The sequence below is a fragment of the Cetorhinus maximus genome, chromosome 2, assembly GCF_964194155.1.
Source record: "Cetorhinus maximus chromosome 2, sCetMax3.hap1.1, whole genome shotgun sequence".
Classification (NCBI taxonomy): domain Eukaryota; kingdom Metazoa; phylum Chordata; class Chondrichthyes; order Lamniformes; family Cetorhinidae; genus Cetorhinus; species Cetorhinus maximus.
Window position 1 is genome coordinate 136,163,358 of NC_135880.1, and position 15,900 is coordinate 136,179,257.

General features: G+C 39.1%; 1 protein-coding gene across 2 annotated transcripts in view; it reads right to left on the reverse strand.

Moving 5' to 3' along the window:
• Positions 1–15,900, reverse strand: part of LOC144690600 (paired box protein Pax-5-like) — a 267,511-nt gene that overhangs the window by 230,869 nt on the left and 20,742 nt on the right. For both annotated transcript variants that reach the window (XM_078558249.1, XM_078558240.1), the window contains exons 3-5: positions 13,040–13,237; positions 7,614–7,678; positions 2,900–3,028 (exon numbers count right to left, since the gene is read on the reverse strand). In XM_078558249.1, the coding sequence (XP_078414375.1) occupies positions 2,900–3,028; positions 7,614–7,678; positions 13,040–13,237 (392 nt within the window). The remainder of the gene's footprint in view (positions 1–2,899; positions 3,029–7,613; positions 7,679–13,039; positions 13,238–15,900) is intronic.

Below are 15,900 nucleotides of genomic sequence, written 5' to 3' on the forward strand. Positions count from 1 at the left end.
AGGTGCTGACTCTCTCTCTCTCCACTGAAGGTGCTGACTCCCACTCTCTCCCCTGAAAATGCTGACTTTCTCCCCACTCTGCCTGATTCTCTTTCTCCATTCCTGGAGGTGCAGGGAGCAACTCCAAAGGGGGCCATCATCTAGCAATCATGCAGTCAACCATCTTTCAAATATCACAAAAGAAAGTAGGCGTTTTCAGGCAATTTGTCTGCATGCAGCATCATAACCGAGCCCTATTTCAACCTCTCCCAATACCCATGTACATGCACACACGCGCGCGCACACACGCACACAGACATAAATGCACATATACAGACAGACATACACACACCCACACACAGACATAAACACACACATGCACACACACACACACACAGACATAAACACACACACACGCACACAGACATAAACACACACACACAGACATAAATACACACGCACACACACACACACACACACACAGACATAAACACACCCACACACGCACACATACACACACGGGAGAGGTGGTGACATAGTGGTATTGTCACTGGACTAATAGGGATGTGCAATAAATGCTGGCCTAGCCAGCGATGGCCACATCCCATGAACGAATAAAAAAAAGCATACACACACACACACACACGAGCTTTATTTACCAAACTAAGCTCAGTCTAAGAGCATAACCCTTAATCACATAATCTGTTTTATTGTAAAGAATGTCTTGCATTTTTATAGCATTTTAGATGACCTCATTCCATCCCAAAGCATTTTGCAGACAAGGAATCATTTATGAAGTATAATCACTGTTGTAGTGTAGGAAGAATTCATAGTCTTAATTTGTGTGCTATCATTTTCGCGGGGAAATATGTATTTAACTGTGCATGTACATACACCAGAATTGCTGTCATTTTTAGTTGCCATCAGTTGTAGTGACAGCGAACACTGACAGTTTCACCATCATTACAACCTCAAAATCTGGACCATAGTGTCTTTCCTCTGGGTCAAAATGTTGTAGGTTTGAGTCCCAGAGCAGAACTTAGACAGTTAGGCTGACATCCAATGCAGTACTGAGGATGTGTTGGATTGCTAGAGGTGTTGTTTTTCAGGGAGATCCCACCTAGAGCGTTGGATATCCAAGTTTGCAGATGATGCTAAGTTAGGAAATACAGTAGGGTGTGTTTAAGGGAACAGTGGGCAGAACTATTGTAGATGGAGTTTATTATGGGGAAGGGTGAGATTTTTCATTTTGGATCCAAGAAAGCCAAATTAGAGTATGTCCTCTATGACTATGACTCTATATTAAATTGCACTTGTTTATATGCATAATAAACACAAAGTTCAGCTAGTAAATGCAGGGCCTAGCTGAATTTTAGAAAAGGTTCCAGGATTAGTCCTAAATGAGCTGATCCCAGCCTGAATGGGATATTTCTAGCAAAAGTAGAAAATGCTTTGCATAGAATCGTTCTGTAAATGAAATTACAGCTAACAGATTGGTTAGAATCCTAATCACTGGTGAAAATAGAAAGGATACAGGGGATGGAGCTAAGCTCCTGGCCCACACAGCAACATGATGTGAACTGAACATTAGTGAAGGATTATAGACCCCCTTCCCTTTAAATCATTCAAAAACTGAATGTTTCCATCTTGCTAACATGCCACTTGGAGCTGCATTTTTTAAACAATGTGCTTGTGACATACTGTAGTTTAAATGTTTAAGCAAACCATTGCATTTTCTCTCTATAAGACAGCAAATCGAAGTTAGCTAAATCAGTTGGAAGAGGAAATATTGTTAAGCAGGCTCGTGGGGTATAGTTGAAATGTTATTAGCAATAATGTACCAAGCTTTGTTACAGATCTTGGGCTGGACCGTACTTCATATTCATTAGGATCTTCATTGAGGGTACAGGGCACATTACACAACCCAAATAAAGTTCCACAGCACAGAAAACTGCAAAAGCAGCACTTCAGAAAAACACCATACACAACAAGCTCGTATAAAACGTGAAGCCCTCCAATATTGCTTGGAATTGAACTGCGTATCATCATCCTTTTCCCAGTATTCATATTTCAGTAAATAGGACCACAGCTGGAGATCTCTGTCCTGCGATCACTGTCACCCTATTAACTCCTGCCTACAGCAGTCTTTCAATTAACTGGCAGTGCAAACAATGTCTCATTGAATATGCCTGGACATACACCTCTGTTCCAGCACAATACTTTCCAAACTTTACAAGTTATAAAAGCTTACACAGCACAACCAGGGACAGTAAAAGTTAGAGGGCCTGGAAAAGCATTTGGTTTTGTACATAGGTAATAAAACAAAGACAATGAAAAACTGTTACATTTCCTCTGCCTCCTATATACAACCAAACATAGAGTTATCAAGAAAAACAGCAAACTTTCATTCAGGGTAATTTGTGCAACACGCAGTTCTACTTTAACACTATGCAAGTAGATCACTAAAAATATATAAAACAGTGAGGCAATTTCATTAGCTTGCAAGATATTGATTAGCAGAAGCTTTTTTAAACTTCAAACAGCTATTAATTTCAGCATAAGTCACATAACAGCCTAACCCTTTTCCCTCAACTGAAAAACATACTCTTGCACAATGTGCTTGCTTATATAAATTATAATCAATTTGAATTTATTTATTTCCACTTGAAATTATACTTTTGTAATATCACACAGATCATGCTCCATCATTCACAGTGCTAACCAGTTCCAGGCATTATTGTTTGAATTCTGAATATTCCCCTTTACTTCACACCTGTGAAGAGTTTGGATTTAATGGCAAAAGCACAACTTTCTTCTTGTACAAGGGGAAAGTATTTGCATTTCTCTCACTGATATGGTAACATTCTACTTAGTTCCCCAAAAGAGAGTTTTTATTTCAATCTGGTGTTCTTGCACTTACCTTCATCGCGTTTTCTCTTGTTCTCAGCGCTGGAAGGTGTAATCCCCAGAATGCCACTGATGGAGTAGGAAGATCCCGCAGGGTCCGTGGCGGCAGAAGGAACTGGAGTTACTGCCACTGTGCTTGGTGCTGTGCAGAAGCAACAACAGCAAGCTTTAGTCAGTATAGACAAATAGCACACCAAGATCTGGAATGTCCTCCTATGTAAAGCCAATCCAGCACACTCAATGATGACTTCCCAACCAAGGTTGAGTTTCAAGAATGATAAACACACAAAGCCACCTGCCACACTTAGGATGAAAGTAATTAATTCTTGATTAGGTTTGCAGACATCCAATACCTGGGAGAGAATAAGTAAACCTAATTTGCAGCTATGGAGGCAATTTTAGCTCTAACCAAAATTTGCACTGGTTCGTCAAAGCCATTCAACTCTACATATCTGGTCTTCCTTATACTTTAGACAAATAGACAATAATAAGGGTAATGTTTTCTCCAAGATCATCGCCAGAGATCACAGGTGGATTCCAGTCCTTATGACAGAACTGATGGCCCATGGATTTTTAGAGCCCAGTTTTCTCACCTCAGTGAAAGAGCAGCAGACTACACATGTGAAAACACCTCAAAGTCAAACAATCAGCATAACTGGCTCTACAGTCCCTGTACAATTGTTTTTGGAGCCAAAGCCTGAAGCTGTCTTCCTGTAGCTCCAATAGTTCTGCTTGGCCAGTGCAACACTCTCCATGTTACATTATCTCAATTATTTGTACACTCAACTCCCAACTTAAAGATCTTGATTTGAAGGCATACAGGTATTAGTCCATTGAACCCAATAGAAACCGATATATATTCATCTACTGAACCCATTAGAAGCCTATGGATATTGGTCTATTGAATCTATTAGAAGGCAATAGATATTGACCTATTGAAACCATGGAAACCTATGGATATTAGTCCATAGAATTCACTAGAAGTCAATGGATATTGATCAATTTAACCAACTTCCTCGCTTGGGTTGGTCTTGACAGTCTTTAACAGGTCACTAGATAAAGTACCAAGTAGATCAAAGCTATTCTATTGAAAGAAATGGACTACACTTTATTACTGACTGAGGGTAAATTATTAAGTTTGATACTGCCTATAGGCAAATTGAATGCTAAAGCTCACTGTCCAAGCTGGCACATGAAGGCACTCAGTTAAGGTACTGGGAATTTAATTACCTGTGGAACTGTACCCCAGAATGAGATACTGTCTTCAGGTAAAGCAGTGAGAATGGAGCAATGGGCGGATGGGAGTTTGGTTAAACACAAGCAGGAGAGCAAGAAGGGATAGAACAAAATGAATAAGAATGAACGTCCACACGTCTTTACTAAAGAGGCTGCAAACACTGCGTTTGTATTGTGTATCGTTAGTAACCCAACTACGAAGAAAAAAACCTTCAATGAAAACTTCAGTCTCAGTTTTTGAAAAGTGCTATAGTGCCTAAAATCCCCACTTTTGCAGCACAGTCAGCCCTGAGTCTGGCCATCGATGGTCCACCAATGCTGTAAATCACAAACATACAGAAGCACAGAGGGTTATGCTTAAAAATTACGAATTTTAAAAAAGCTCCATTTTAATAGAAACCTGAATCTCATGCTGCAAACTGCAAAGGCACAATCAACACAGGAGAAACCGAGGAACGGGAATTAAAAGAAAAGAAAAAAACTTACATAACTCCTTAGTGCCTAATGATGCAGAAAATGTAATGAATTGCCCCCTTTGTGGATTTATTACTTTAATTACATCACATTCAATGGCCATTCTATTGCCACTTTAAATTTTAGATTTCAATTTTGTATTACAATGTGAAATCTTTTTATCATAATAATCTTCAGACTTCAGAACCCAAGTTATATTGGTGAATTTCATTTGAAATATTAAGTTGCTTAGAAATACAGATGCAGTGGTGAATTTGAGCATTCTGACTGTTAAACAGAAAAACCCAACCATAATAACAATCAGGTTACGTTTCAGTTATTACTCAAATGAGTAGTAACTAATTAGAGGTTAATCTTCCTATCATGTTTTGAGATCAGCTGCAATCTGATCAAGGGTGAAATCAATAGTGACCTGATGTATATTCATATCAAGGCTAGACATGGCCAGGTCCAGGAGATGAGTTTTCCATGAGATACTGTAGATTAGCAGTAGCAGAATTGTATTCCACCACAATCTGTAAACTGATGGCCCAGCATATTCCTCACTCTAGCAGTACCATCAACTCAGGGCTCTTCCCAGGAATGCACATTGAGATAAATATCAACTGCTACTGGAGGAGAATCAACTCAATGGAAGACATTCTGTAGTCTGTCAGAAACTTACTGGTCTTCCAGTACAAAGAGCTGGCGATGATCAAATGTTTCAGACTGGCATATTCCAAGGTCAAGGACCACATGCTGAGGGACACACCAAAACTTTGGGGCAGCTTCTGCAAAGGTTAAATGGGGAAAAGACACTAAGGCCTTCCCACCATAATATACCAAGGGGTTGGAAACCATGGAAAACCCAACAGGCTGTACACACCAGTGAAAGTTTGACATGAAATGTAAATGTACATTGTAAACAAAAACTTTAATGGCAAGGGTAGTGAGACACCCTATGTAGAGTGTTGAAAGAAACTTAGCTGTATTGCACTTCATGTAATGTCAAATTTGAACTGTTATGTAATGAACATTTACAAATATTATGAATAAAGTATATTTTTGGAAAAGAAAATTACCATTAACCCAAGGAACCAACTGTGGTTCAATGAGCAGTGTAGAAGAACATGCCAGGAACAGTACTAGGCATATCTAAAAACCTAGCAAAGCTACAGCAAAGGAGTATATGCATGGGGAATAGCAGAAGCAGCATGCTATGGACAGAGCTAAGTGATTTTACAACCAACGGAACAGATCAAAGCTCTGCAGTCCTGCCACATCCAATTGTGAGTGGTGATGGACAATTCATTAACCAGAAGAGGGGCCTCCATGAAGGTCCACATCCACCATGATGGGCAGAGTCCTGCAACTGAGTGCAAAAGATAAGGCTGAAGAATTTGCAACAACCTTCAGCCAGAAGTGCCATGGGTGATCCATCTCAGCCTCTTCCTGAGGCCGCCACCATTAATCAAAGCCAGTCTTCAGACAATTCGATTCACTCCATGTGATACCAAGAAGTGGCTGAGTGCAGTGGTTACAGCAAAGGCTTTGGGCCCTGACAAAATAACAGCTGCATTGCTGAAGACTTGTGCTGTAGAACTAGCCATGTCTCTAGCCAAGTTGTTTCAGTAGTTACAACACTAGTGTCTACCTGAGAATATGGAAAATTGCGCGTATGCCCACAAAAAGCTGGGAAAATCCAATCCAGCCAATTACTAGTCCATCAGTCCACTCTCAATCATTAGTGAAGTGATAGAAGATGTTATCAACAGTGCTATTGCGAAGCCCTTACTCAGCAATAACCTTCTCACTGGTGCTGAGTTTGGATTCTCCAAACATGGGCAGAAGAGCTGAATTCCAGAGGTGAGGTGAGAGTTACTGCCCTTGATATTAAGACAGCATTTGACTGAGTGCGGCATCAAGGAGCCCTAGCAAAATTAAAGCCAATGGGAATCAGGGGGAAAACTCATCACTGACTGGAGTCAAATCTAGCACAAAGGAAGATAGTTCTGATTGTTGGAGGCCAGTGACTGAAGTGTGTACCATCCATAAGATGTGCTGCAGAAACTCGCCAAAGCTTCTTCAACAACATCACCCAAACCCCCAGCCTCTACCATGAGAAGACCAAGGACAACAGGTACTTGGGAACACCACCACCTGCAAGTTCCCCTCCAAGTCACACACCATCCTGACCTGAGAATATATTACCATTCATTCACTGTCACTGGGTCAAAACAGGGACTCCCCACCTCACTGTGGATATACCTTCACCAAATGGGCTGCAATGGTTCAAGCAGGCAGTTCATCACCACCTTCTCAAGGACTGCTAGGGATGGGAAATAAATTGTGACAGTGACATTCACATCCCATGAACGAATTAAAGAAATAATTTTAACCAAATTAATTCTTACTCTTTTTGTTCAGTAAATACATTAAAAGATGTGACCATTTGATATATGGACATATTCAAAATTAGTAAACTTCAAAAAGGAGTCTGAGTAATGTCTAGATACAGTGAAATAATTATGATTTTAGCCCACCTAATTCTCGGATCATACATAAAGTAGAGAGAATAAGATGCTAAGATCAATTCACTAAAAATCAATTATATTCAGTATACTTTCCATCCAACTGAAAGAAGAGCACAAAGTCTGTCAGATGCACAACAAATGTCAGCGTTTGGGGGCATATTTGCAAATTCTGAGTGCAGAATTGTTATCAGTGTTCCCAGAACAGCTCCTTATCCTGAAGCACTGGCCTAGGTCACATGTGAACAATAGGTACTCTCCATGGAACCTTACTCCAGCATGAGTTGTTGTCATCAGGCATGCAGGGAGAATTTGGGGCTAAGTGGAGGGTGGTCACAAAAGAACGACACAGGAAGGGATTGGGCAGAGAGCAAGACTGAATTCCTACAGAGATAAGGAGTTGTTGTAGATATAATTTACTCCTGAGTTAGAACATCAGATGTTTCCAAGATTGAGAGCAATATCTCTCTATCAGAGGTGAAGTGACACAGTAGCAATGACTCTCACCTATAGTGTGGGATGTGACCGGCGATTGCTGGTTTGGAGGCTGCTGCACCTTTGTTCGAATAATCCTGAATAAAAGTAAAATTAACGAAACAAAATCAATTTTCAAGACCACATAGTTATAAGAAAAATAAATCAATGTCCCGTAATTAGGCATTTTCTACTAACTTTCTCGATACCATATTTCTCTTGTAAATTACATGTGAGAGACCTAACACATAGACATATCTGCAAAATAAATAGCCTATGTCTGTGTTTCAAGGAGTTAAGTTATTTTATGTTTCCCTCCCCTTCCCTTGTGTCATGTGTCATGTCCCAGTCAAGAGAAATGGAGCCCACTAGCTCCCAGGCTGCTGGCTACAGGATCGTGGAGCTAGACATTAGGACATGTATGAAAATTAATTGCCCACTAAGCAAGAACCTTTCACATCATTAGGGTGACATAAAGCGCTTTGCAACCAATCAAGAACTTTTAAAATGTTGCCACTGTTGTAATGTAGGCAAACATGGCAACCAATTTGCACACAGTTTACACAAACAACAAATGAGTTGAATGAATAGATAATTTGTTTTCGGTAGTGTTGAGATATGAATGCTAGCCACGACACCAGGATGACTCCTGTTTTTCTTCTGAAAAAATACTGTGGATTTCTTTAGTCCATCTGAAAGGCAGACCAGCCTCTTTTTGGTTGTCTCATCCAAAGGACCACATCTCTGACACAAAGTAATGAAGTGCTAGAGTTAAGTGTCAACAGAGATAACGTGCTCAAACCTTGGGGTGGATGTTTGAACCTCCAACTTTCTGTTTCAGGGGCAACAGCACTACCATTGCACCAAGACTGGTACTAGACTTTCCCCCACTCATCTTGGAGTATGTAACTGTTATTCTTTGTCTGTCTCTTAGAGCAGATAACTGTTTGCAAAACTACAGCATACTCGTGAGACAGTCATATCCCTGCTCTCCGAATCTACTCTTTCCAGGGGTTTTGGGAATACTCTGCTCCAAACACAGGATTACAAAAGGTACACTTCATCTTTTATTTAGAGTTGCTTTCTGATGTTACCTTTAAATAGTTGTTTGATAGTACAGAACTTGAGTATTGCTGAAAAAGCTTTTTGTCTTGCACGCATCAAGAAAGTATCAATGTCGGGGAAACAACATATTTATACTGTATGAGAAGTGAATGCTAATTGGTTGACAAGTGGACTCTAATTGGTCGAGGTGTTGCCATGGAGAATGCACCAGTTGATGGTGACTGAACTTAACTGCCAAGTTTTCTCATGCAGTATAAATATGTTGTTTCCCCTGACATTGGTATTTTCTTGCGAATGGTTCTGTTGAGTGCAAGATGAAAAGCTTCAACAAAAAATGCCTCCTTTTTCAGCAATGTTACTTTTCTTTAATAGTAAGGTTTTTAATTCTAAAAAATAAGTTGCATTTATATAGTGTCTTTCAAGACCACAGTACATCCCAAAGCACTTTAAAAGCAATGAAAAGCTTTTTAAGGAAAGCTTTTTTAGGAAATGTGACAGCCAATGTGTGCACAGCAAGGTCCCACAAACAGTAGATAATCTGTTTTAGTGATATTGATTGAGCGATAAATATTGGCTAGTACACCAGGGATAACTCCTTACTCTCCTTTTACTTCTACCTTAGAGAGCAAATAGGGCCTTGGCTTAATGACTCATCCAAAAGACAGCATCTCCAACAATGCAGCTCTCCTCAGTATTGCACTGCAGTGTCAGCCTAGATTTTTGTGCTCAAGAATAGGAATGGGGTTTGAATCACACAGCTACAATTGCACAGTTTGATATTTTTTAAAACTGTTACAGCAGAATCACAATGGTGAATTCCATTCCTGCCTTCATCAGTGGTCCAAGTATGGGGCTCAGATTCAATGTGTATTCTACCTCTTTGTATTCAACTGTTTCAACATTGGATTTTTTTTCTATTGACACTCAACTGATACAATTTTTCTTGTAGTTTAATCATTTCTACCTCTGTTTCTTAGTCAATAAAATGTGCTGAGCCTGGTGCATTTCTAGTGGCTGAGATTTCTATACCAAGTATATGATAATACAAATGTAAAACTTTCAGTTATGTTTCCATATTAGGGCAAATCATGATTTTATTTAAAATGGATCTGTTTCTGGGGAATGAGATAGGTCAAGTGGAGCAAATGTCAGTCGAGGAACACCTATAAAACAGTGATCATAAGGTTTAAATTAACTATAGAAAAGCACAAGGGGCAATCTAGAATAAAATACTTAATTGGAGAGAAGGGCCAACTACAGTGAGTTGCGAAGGGATCTGACTCAGGTAAATTCAAATCAAAGATTAGCAAACAAAACTGTAATCAAACAATGGGCAGAATTTAAGGAGAAGATGGTTCAGGCACAGTCTAGGTATATTCCCGCGAGGGAGAAAGGCAAGCAAGAAAAATCAGAGCTCTCTGGACGGCAAAACTGATAGAGAGTAAAATGAAAAGAAAACAAATGTCAGGTTTATAACATGAGTGAGAACTAGGCTAAATATAGAAAATTCAGAGGGGAAGTGAAAAGTTAAATAAGAGGTGTAAAGTATGATAAAGAGACAGGCAGCTAACATAACAGGGAATCCAAATGTTCTCTATAGGCGTATAAATAATAGATAGGGAGGAAGATGAGGGGTGGGGCATTTGGAGGTCAAAAAGGAGACCTATGCATAGAGGAAAAGACATGGTTGAGGTACTAAAAAAGTACTTTGCATCTGTCTTTACCAAGGAAGAAGACACTGCTAAAGTCACGATAAAGAGGGGGTGGCTGAGATACTGGATGGGCTAAAAACTGATAAAGAGAAGGTACTGGAAAGGCTGGCTATACTGAAAGTAGATAAGTCACCAATTCCAGACGGAATGCATCCTGGGTTTCTGGAGGAAGGAAGGGTAGACTTTGGAGGGTTACTGGCCACAATCTTCCAATCCTTCTTGCATACTGGGTGGGGTTTGGGGGGGAGGGAGGAATGGGTGGTGTCAGAGGGCTGAAGAATTGCAAATGTTACACCCTTGTTCTAAAAAGAGTGTAAGGATAAGCATCAATTATAGGCTAGTTAGTTTAACCTTGGTGGCGGGGAAGTTTTTATAAACAATAATCCAGCCAAAATTAACGGTCATTTAGAAAAGTGTGGATTAATTGAGGAAAACTAACACAGATGTGTTAAAGGAAAATCATGTTTAATCACTTGATTGAGTTTTTTGATGAGGTAACAGAGGGGGTTGATAAGGGTAATATGGTTGATGCGGTGCACATGGACTTCCAAAAGGCATTTGGAAAAGTGCTACATAGCAGGTTTGTCAACAAAGTTGAAGCTCATGAAATAAAAGGGGCAGTGACAGCATGGATGTGGAATTGGTTAAAGGACAAGAAACAGAGAGTTGCTTTTCAGACTGGAGGACGGTATCCAGCAGAGTTCCTCAGGGACCAGTACTAGAATCACTACTTTTCATGATATAGAAATATTAATGAGTTGGACTTGAGTATACAGGGCATAATTTCAAAATTTGAAGGTGACACAAAACTTGGAAGTGAACAGTGAGGAGGATGGTGATAGAATTCAAGAGCACTTACATAGGGTGGTGGAATGGGCAGGCACATGGCAGGTGAAATTTAATGCATAGAAGTAGAAAATGATGCATTTTGGTAAGAAGAACATGGAGAGGCAATATAACCAAAAGGGTACAATTCTAAAGGGGATGCAGGAACAGAGAGACTTGAGGGCATATGTGCACAAATCATTGAAGTTGGCAGGCCAGGTTGAAAAAGCGGTTTAAAACTGGGATACTGGACATTATAAATAGAGGAATAGGGTACAAAGGCAAGAGAGTTAATGAACCTTTATAAGACAGTGGTTCGGCCAGAACTGAAGTATTGTGTCCAATTCTGGGCATTACACTTTAAGGCAATGTGAGGCCTTACAAGGGGGGCAGTAAAGATTGATGAAAATGGTTCCAGGGATGAAGGGTTTCAGTTACATAGACAAATTGGAGTAGCAAGGTCTGTTCTCCTTAGAGTAGAGGAAGTTGAAAGGAGATCTGATAGAGGCATTCAAAATCATGAAGAGCCAAAGGTGACATCAGGGAAAACTTTTTTACACAGGGAGTGATTATGATCTGGAGTGCACTGGCAGCAAGGGTGGTGGAGTCAAATTCAATCATGGCTTTCAAAGTGAAATTAAATTAAAAGGAAAAATATTTCAGAGATATAAGGAAAGGGTGGAGGTGTGGAACTACTGGATTGTGATGGACTAAATAGCCTCCTTCCATAACGTAACCATTCTATGATTCTATTTCACAGTTTGGAGGACTCAAACAGGTTCATTTAGAGAAGTAGATTCTGTAGAATCAATTGTAGAAGTAAGATATGTAATATGTCTTTAATTTTAATGCAGTGCAGATATAAACAGGTGGAAGAGCATTTAAAATGGTCCATTTGTACCTTAGAAAAAAAGTAGAGAAGAAAGCTCACAGGAGAAAGGGCATAGCAATACAGATAAAATAGAGAGAGGTTGAAAGCTAAAGGCCAGAGAGGGATTGTACCCTATCAAGGAGTGCAAGGAAGAGGCTTTTGGAGCGGTATTTAAGTCTTTAAACAGACTTGGATAGCTGAAAGTAAAAAATTGTTGATCATTGGCTGTTTGTTATGAAAGGAAAACCTAGGCTTCTGGAAGGCAATATCAGTCATGGAGAAGTAAGTGTTACATCTGAGGCCATGGCAGATAACTTGGCCATAAATATGAAGAACTGTGAAAGGAATCAAAGCTTGGAACTGCTACATAAATTTGTGACAGTTATGAAGAACCTACCTTAGAAGAATTAAAAGAAATTTTATTTTAAGGGCCCATAAAGAAAGGCCGGAGAAAGATTAAGCTATAATGACCCAGATGTTGTTCAATGAAGGGAAAACAGCTGTTAATGATGAGAGTGATCAATCAGAAGGAGGCAGATGAATGTAGAAAGAAAAGAGCCAACAAGATTGCAAGATGAGAGAAAGAAGTTACTGATATGAAGAAGGAACAGAGTAGGAGAGAAGACGGGGCCATGGAAAGCCACTGCATAAAATGACAGAGTTGCAGGATGAGGAATAACCACTTGGGTGAGATAGCAGAATGGTCCAGCACCTATAGAGCTGTGCCTCACGTTAGGATCTAATTCTTCAGAAGATGAGATGGGGACCCGCGAAAATTAAATATAGCTTTGAAAATTATATACATATATATTTCATCGACCAAATCTGAACAAAGAGTTGTTGCTATGAGCTTTTTTTTCCTGTTTCTCTTGTCAATCCATTCCAGATACTATTTACAAACTGCAAAAACAGATTGAAGCTGCTGTATAGGCTGAGGATCATAATGTAGGTTAATGTTGGACAGTGCACCCCCTATGGGTCAGTACCTGTTAATAGAACTGACACTAGGCACTGTATCATTGTCACAGACTCTCTCTGCCAACAGTCTATCTCGAATCTCCCAGGCAAACATGGTGGGGTTTTGGCGCTTGTAGTCCGCAATTTTATCTACCACTTTGGGTGTAGCGACCTTTGGTTTGGATCCTCCAATAACTCCTGGCTTAATACTTCCAGTCTCATAATACCTTTAAAAAGAAAAGAGAGAGGTTGCAAGGCATTACTTGAGATTTGACACAATCCTGGTAAAACAAAATTAATCTGCAAACAGAATTCACTTAAAGGGTTAATGTCAGTCATTTCTGTCTGGTATGTGTGACTGGCACATGTCCCATTAGTGATGAAGCAGTATGATAACTTATTTAATTCTAACAGTAATAAAACATTTGCTGTCTTTGGTCATCTTTAAAAGGAATGTTCAGATGAGCAGAACTGATTTATATGTATGTGTGATATATGCATGTGATTGAATGTTTAAACGTTTGTGTGTTTGTGTACATCTGTGTGTTTGTTGATACCCGTATGTGTGTATAATATGTGTGTAAATGTATGCTTATACCTGTGTGTACGTATGCATACATGTTGCATGAGAGAGAAAATGTTTGAACTCAGTGATTTTCTTACTAACGAAATTAGAAATCAACCACTTACAAAGTGGCCACTTCCAGCATACAGCGGGTTTCTTCAGGGTGAAAAAGGGCTTATTATTTAACACATTGCCAAACAGCTCAAGACTCGTGATAATACAGGATGGTCTATGATCTTAACTTTAACATATCATTTTTCCTCTGAATTTTCACCACAAAGGTTCAATAGCAACAAAATGCAGTTTTCAGTTATTTTGGTAGCAGGTTTTTGTGTCTTATGAAATTATGGAGGCAGATAGTCAAAGGGATGAACATTCAGACGCAGTTTATCATGAAATGCTTTGCCTGGAGTGCCATAAATAAATTATAGGCATTACAATAATCTTCGTGCTGTATTTTGACTTAGCTTCTACTTTTCAATCAAGCATCAATTATTTTCAGTTTCCTTTGTTTTACATTATTTTTGTTTGCTGTTATTTCTACTTGGTAATCATTCTGTACTTCATATTTTACTTAAAGTTTTACTTTTAAGCTGTCTGATGCATATATTTATTTTGTTTGTAGCCAACTTTTTCAGATATTTTAATCTTTGCTTGCACATCTCTAATGCAACAAATATCAGAAACCAAAAAGAATGAGAAAAGGGAATACAGCATTCTGTGCTGTCAGGAGAAACTAAGCTGCAAGTGCAACAAAGGGAGAGAAAAAGAGAAAGAAAGCAGCTAGGACAGAAGTCAGTGGAGATGAAGAAAGAAGATACAATAAAGGCTGCAGGAAAGGGAAAAGCAGCTTATACTAAGATTGAATGGAGAGGGAGAATGAGGCCATGAAAGAGGGACAAGGCACAAATATGTTCCAGGGAAGAGTGCGGGAAAATATTCAGAATGCCATACAGTTGCAGGCAGTAAAGTTTTAATAAACTTCCTGCATTAGTACACCAAAACAGTAATAGATGGGCCGGCTCAGAGAGATATTAATATTTCTAATATCATTAACTCAGGTGCATTAAACTTATCTCCGTAACAACAGTAAATATACTTCAAAGTAATTTTCAGTCTTTGAAGTATTTTGGAGTATTTTGAGAGATATGATAAGATGCTTTATAAATGCAAGTCTTCATTTCAATTTCTCCTGTAGATTTGTAGGAAACACTGTCTATGCCAATTGACTCTCAGGAGGTCATTTGCCTGGCCTCAATTTCAGTGAATGTGGTGCAGTTTTTGCCTGTCAGTTTATTTTTAAAAATTGAAAATATCAAAAATAATATTACTATAATCCCTCGGGTCAATGTGCATAGTCTAATTCTGACAATTAACCCCAGTAGCATCAGTGTGTTCCTCTCTAAACTCCAACTTAGTCTTAAAAAGGAAGGGTCTACACAAGCCTTTAGCTGTTAAAATTTGTTTTCGTATATTTCAATTAATTGCTTAATTAAAATTGTGAAAATTAATCGCCCATTTCAGGTGCTCTAGACAGACTGTAACATCCATCAAATGCATGGAGCACTGTGTCTTTGAGAAGCCATTGCTATTCTATTGCTTGTATACTTTCTGTTTTAACTTTTTGTGTCAAATTATCTACATCCTGGAGAGGGACAGAAGGAGATGAACTTTATTCTATTTTTTAAAATTTATAACGTTCACATTAATTATTGTTATAGCTTCAAATCACCAGAGAAATTAATCCTATTGTGAGCATTGTCAGCTCGGTATAATGTAATTCGTAGAAAGTATGGAAACAAGGTATATGAAGGTTTACCCCATGGTGCCACTGGTTGATTAACCATCCAGCCTAAATTCCACATATGGGCAGATTGCAGTTAGAGAAATCGCTGCAAACACAGCCCTCCATTGTCAAGGTGAATGGGAGAAAGCGAGGCCGGCTTTTCATACTATTTAGTTTTACACACTGATATTTTAAATGGTAGTTAGGAGGAGGGGAAACAAAGGATACAGAGAACACAAAAGGAGACACAGAATTTGAGACACCCTGCTATTCTAATCCAAGGATCCAAAATTGGGGCAGGAGCTGCAATTTAAACGTTGTTCATCGGGGATCAAACAGCCGTCAAAATAGGGTATGTGGACATTTCTGGCAAACTCCAAAAACTTTCTGTTACACATGTCCAAGAAGATCAGAGGTCAATTCTTATTCGCAATGAAAAGCAAAGAAAGTTTTAACTCCCTACTTATCTTCTGCTCGTCCCTTGCCACCCTCTTCTCATTGTGTGGATGCACTAAGGGTTTTTTTTTTAGATAACCTAT